This window comes from Pangasianodon hypophthalmus, chromosome 6 (genome assembly GCF_027358585.1).
Source record: "Pangasianodon hypophthalmus isolate fPanHyp1 chromosome 6, fPanHyp1.pri, whole genome shotgun sequence".
NCBI lineage: Eukaryota > Metazoa > Chordata > Actinopteri > Siluriformes > Pangasiidae > Pangasianodon > Pangasianodon hypophthalmus.
Window position 1 is genome coordinate 6437888 of NC_069715.1, and position 5572 is coordinate 6443459.

General features: G+C 37.2%; 1 protein-coding gene across 1 annotated transcript; it reads left to right on the plus strand.

Moving 5' to 3' along the window:
- The first annotated feature begins 1408 nt into the window (after positions 1–1408).
- Positions 1409–5298, plus strand: rbm7 (RNA binding motif protein 7). The gene is made up of 5 exons (XM_026927043.3): positions 1409–1646; positions 2773–2935; positions 3013–3100; positions 3201–3303; positions 4218–5298. Exons 1-5 carry the CDS (start codon positions 1554–1556, stop codon positions 4536–4538), a joined length of 768 nt encoding a protein of 255 aa, XP_026782844.1. The 5' UTR covers positions 1409–1553; the 3' UTR covers positions 4539–5298.
- The last annotated feature ends 274 nt before the right edge of the window (positions 5299–5572 follow it).

Below are 5572 nucleotides of genomic sequence, written 5' to 3' on the forward strand. Positions count from 1 at the left end.
CACTGTCATATACTGAACCCGGCGGAGAAACGATTAGGGGGAATGAAACTGCCTCTGTGGGAAGACAAATATGCTCGTGCTCATTTTGACTGCGAGACGCGTGCAGGTGCCGTTTTATGAATTTCAGATGAATTGCATACTTCGAGCTGCCAGTTGGAAATACCTAATTGCACTTTGGATCCAGAACAATCCAAAGTGGCTTTAATACATCACTCGTGTTTATAGCTGAGTACACACACGACTCAGGCATGTAATAATGACACCTGGTTGGGACTGCTGAGATCCCACTTCCATTAGCTCTGAATGAGTCACAGAAATACCATCTAGTGGAAAGAATGCCCATGAATCTTGCAGCATAATGTAGTTTTTCCACAAATGTTTACAGACAAGTGGACCCCAAGACACAAGCACTAAAACTGAAAGTCTGAAATTCACCAGATCCCTAAACCAAGTCTGTAAAAATGCAAATACCGTTTCTGCTTTTTACTCAGCTTGCAGTTGGGACTGTGCAAAACACTACACACAGTTTTCAAAATGGCAACAGGGATTTTTCATGATTCATTATTTGGATTATATTAATTAACATATTAGTGATAATTAATAATTCATTCATAATAGTCAAATTGGTCACTTTATAAAGAAAAAAAATATGAAAATGCTTTTTATCAGTTTGCAATTTGAAAGCACATTTTTAAAACTAATTACATTCATAAACATATTAATCAACATATTAAACATTAATAAATATTGAGAAGTGACTAGGTAGCTAGGTTTCTTTCATGTTAATATTTTAATTATCTTCTGATTCTAATCAAAGATAATTAAGATAATATTTTCTGGGTTTGTTTAAGGTAATGTAATCAATAAATTAATTATAAGATACTTGCTAATACATAAATTAGACTTAATATGAATACATTTGCAAATTAGTATCACAGACATCAATAAATTGTTACATAGTGATTAGTTTCATTAGTGAAATTGTGATGTCACATTTAATAATTTTAAACCACCTTAATAAGATGGGGAAATCATTAGTAATTTGATGGATGGATGGATGGATGGATGGATCGATGAAACATTAAAATAATTCTAAAACATGCAGGAATCATTTGCTTGTTAATTAGTATTGGTCAGATAATTGTTAGTTGTCAGTGTTATACATTAGTAATAAATGAATGAATGATTATCCCCTTTTTTAGTATAGCAGAGGTAAAATAATAAAATTGGTCATTTTATTTAAAAAAGACTCTGTTTGTTCATCCTCACTAACTGAATGAATAAAGAAAGAAAATATCTGCTGACTTTTGCTATTTGGACATCAACATCATGTGAAAGAGGCTCTGATAAATGTTATAATGTGAAACAGCGCCTTCATAAGGGCAGGAAAAGAATTAATCAATAATGTCGCAAAGCAGCAGCTTAGCACAGCAGTAAGGTTCGACATACGGCAGGCCTCGGTCTTTTTACGGCAATAGTCTGTAGACATAAACATTGCTAACGCAGAGTCGTGGAGCGCTTGTTAGTAAATTCGGCCTGTAACCTCGCAAAAAATGGTCATAGCACATGAAGCAGACCGGACTCTGTTTGTGGGCAACTTGGACTCTCAAGTCACAGAAGAGCTTTTGTTTGAGCTGTTTTTACAGGCGAGTTAACAGTCATTTTTTTTTTTAGCTTGTTAGCATGTTGGTTTGCTTAGCAGCTAACGGTAAGCACTTAAAGACGGTGATTATGGCTGTAATAAATATGACATATTTGAAGTATGAGCAGGATCAGGTGTGTTTATTGTGTGTATCTGGGACAATACTTAGGTTGTAACGCTGGTACTTGTTTAAACTCACTGTTTATGTAGCTGGCTGCTAAGCTAGCTAGTACTTACCGCTAGTATTATCGGCTGCATAAATCCAGCTAATGTTAGTCTACATAAATAATTAGATATTGATATCTTTTTATACAGCTTGGTTTTGTTTTCATCGCTGTCATGCGTGTTCCCAGTAAATCGAAACTGATCTACAGTATGTATGAGGAAAATGAGCGCTATTCGTTCCCACCTTTATTTATATAGATCCCGCCTCCTGTGCAGTGATAGGCTAGTATTGCCCCGGTTCCATCACGGGATTGGCTGGTAGGCTTCCAAGTGCTGTTCAGCGATTGGCTGACCGCGGAATCAACTATAATATACTTATAATCACGAATCTCACTCTTTCAGATGATGCAATATACATCTTGATACATAGTTTACTTTACGACACAAAAACGCTACCGTTAAACAAGTAACGATTCAATACTTTAACTCATTACTGATTCGATATGATTCGGTTCATCACCGATACAATTCGATTCAAGCTCGATCCAATGTGATTCAGTTCAGTTAAATTTAACATCTATTGATGGATCCTAGTTTTGAAACTCTAAGGAACAGCAATTTCAAAACATTTCACTGTCTTTATTTTGTCTGAGAATTGGTGAGCTAATTACATTTAATTCTTTTCTCAAATCCTCTCTCAATCCCTCCATCTCTCTCTCTCTCTCTCTCTCTCTCTCACACACACACACACACACACACACACACACACCATAAGAACACTGATTGTCATGTGCATCCATTTTCAACACCAGTATCAGTTTTTGACCATTTTCATCCATTTCGATTTCGATTTAAACCTCATCTTTACTTATAACGGTTTGACTGCTCTTCCTATTCAAATTATTTTCCTTTACATCCCTATATTTAATTAAATTTGTCTTTGCATTATGTATTTTCTGTTGCAGGCTGGGCCTTTGATCAAAGTAAAAATCCCGAAGGACAACGACGGGAATTCGAAACAGTTCGCCTTTGTGAACTTTAAACATGAAGTTTCTGTCCCTTATAGCATGCACCTGCTTAGCGGCATCCGACTTTACGGAAGGCAGCTTAACTTACAGTACAGAGCAGGTAGGAAACTTCTCATGGCTTGGTTAAAATATGATGTCTTTATATTTTAATGTTTTTTGGTTGCGGGTGTGTGACAGGCAGCAGTCATGTTAATCAGGAGGGAAAAAGCCCTGCGAACTCTCAGAACCCCAGTCCAGCTGACACGCCCACTCACCGTGGTGCTAGGTATCCTTCACAGATCACATCTAGACAAAATAAGCAACACTCTGCAGTGCTTACATTTGGACTGATTATTTTATGTGTTTATCTGATGTGCAACATGCAGGTATGACAGGACTCCAGATCAGATGAGCTCTCCATCATACTCTCCTCCTCAGAGCATGCAGAGGTCTTTCTCTTCACCAGAGAGTCTTCAGAAGCAAGCGATGGTGAGCGCTGTTATGTTCACGCATAAATGCTTCTTCTTAGAATGTTTCTGAAGAGCGTGTATAGGCTTGACTAGAACTAGCTGTCAAGAACGGACTGATGGCTGCTGATTTGAAATAGTAAAATGCTGATCCCATTGGCTTCACTGAGTATTTCAAGGATTAACTCTGAAAGCCACATGGGGAAAAAAAGCTACTCTTGGATATTATGAAGTGATCATGACTTAAGCTGCACAAATGTCTGTACAGTATTCAAACCTGGATTTATTTTTTTTCACACAATCCAGCAGTTGGTGTTCATTTCACACTTGGCAGTTGTTCTCGTAACGAATAAAACACGACGGGGCATGCTGTTAAAGGAAAATAATCCGATGTTTTATTTGATTTAATCCTATACTTTTTTTTTTTTAAACTAATGACACATCGAGTGAATTCCTGTTCTCACTTACATTAAAGCAGTTATGAATAGTTGCTCCTTCACCAGCCTCTATTTATTTCTCTCTTGAATTTAATAAGATTAAAAAAAAATCTGCTTATCATGTTACCAAGCAACTGGAAAACACTCTGTACTGTAGACTCTGTCAGAAAACTTTTACAAATCACTGACACTGGAGAATGCTTCCAGAAATGTTAAACCTTTTCCCACCGAAATCTTCACCATGTCAACAATTACGCATGGTTTTTATCTGATAACATGGAGTTTCCGTTAAATGTGCATGCAGCTGTGTTTAGTGTCAGAGCTGCTGTTATAGAAAATAAGTCAACACCCTTTTGACCAATCAGAACTGAGCATTCAACAGCACTGTGGTATAACATATGGATACCATCTTTCATTAATCTCAAAACATGTCATTATTAGTTTCCTTGAGATTTTACAGCTATTCAGAAGTGATGCAGAGGTTCTTCCTTTTCCACAGATGAACAACATGTGGCAGGTGCAGATGCAGCAGATGCAGCAGTTGGCCAGTTCGTTTCAGCTTGGCATGCAGCAGCATCAGCAACAGTTCAGAGGAAGCTCCAGTAGCCCCTGGCAAAAAGACAGCTGGAGCCAGCGACCCGCCCACCAGCAAGACAGCGGTGGCCACTATGGCCGAGAGCAGCGGCACGGGAGCAGCGAGCGGCACCGGAGAGACAGCCAGAGAGCTGACTTCTACCAGCACGACGACCGCGGAGGAGGCCGAAACCGAGATTATCCGCCTGACAGACGCAGAGAGTCGAGAGGCTGGAGGCGATACTGATGCTGATACTGATCCAGCGAGGAGGTTTTATTTTAAAATACTGTTAAACAAACCAGCAGTTTTGTTTTTATATGGTTTTCTTAAATTACATTTTTAAAACTCAGTTTTAACCTGAAGTTTTTTTTTTTGTTTTTTTTTTTGTAACATATTGTAAAGTAATTAAAGTTTGGCAAAAGAGATGAGCATTTTAACTGGAATGTATGAGAAAATGATTTATAATCATGTGTGTATCTTGTAAAACAGATGATTAATTTTTATGAACTTGGGCTTCAGTCTCAGGGTGCAGCTCCCAGTATCTGATGTCTGTAATTATTATTTTAATACAAAAAAAAAAAAAATCAGTGGTTTTGTATGATTTTTTTTTTTTTTTTTTTTTTTTTTTGATGACTTCATTGCTTATTGATCAGCCAGATTTATTCAAGCATTTGCCACATGCTAATTCAGCTCTGCATTCAGGTCACATAGTTCTGGTGACTGGATGTCATGACTATGTGTGTGCTGAATGCTTTAGTAAATTAAGGCCATGATGTACTTTACCAGCAGGGGATGTACTTTAGAGCAGCTGTATGAGAAATAAACAGTGTGATTTCTCAGGAGTTTCTAATGATCAAAGTTTCTAATGATTTCTCTGGTGCTTTTTACATTTTTTTTTTTTTTTTTGAAAAGGTTTCTATTGAAAAAAATATTCTAACATGTATACAGGCTGTATACCATGTGCTGTAACTTTCTCCACTGTAAATACAGCTTCATTTTTAAGGTATGATTAACCGTGTCATTGTCTGGTCATTCAAGTTTCGTTCATTTACTACCTGATCTCTTCAAGATACAACCAGTTTTAAATAAACCAGACTGAAAATTATTCAAATGTGGATCAACTAACTGGTCAAACTTTGGTTTGCCCAATTAGTTGAACTTAAATTTCCATGATCTTGAAATAATCAAAGTTTGTGCAGTTCGTTTTGCCAGCATTGGAATTGCAACACTTGGTCTAATTACCCTTCGTAGACAGGATGTACTTCATTAGGTATACAGAC

Excerpts from the sequence above, each read along its gene's own strand:
- rbm7 (XM_026927043.3), top strand. The coding sequence starts at position 1,554 with ATGGTCATAGCACATGAAGCAGACCGGACTCTGTTTGTGGGCAACTTG. Across the intron at positions 1,647-2,772 it reads TGTTTGAGCTGTTTTTACAG|GCTGGGCCTTTGATCAAAGT; the intron begins GCGAGTTAACAG and ends TTTCTGTTGCAG. Across the intron at positions 2,936-3,012 it reads TAACTTACAGTACAGAGCAG|GCAGCAGTCATGTTAATCAG; the intron begins GTAGGAAACTTC and ends GGTGTGTGACAG.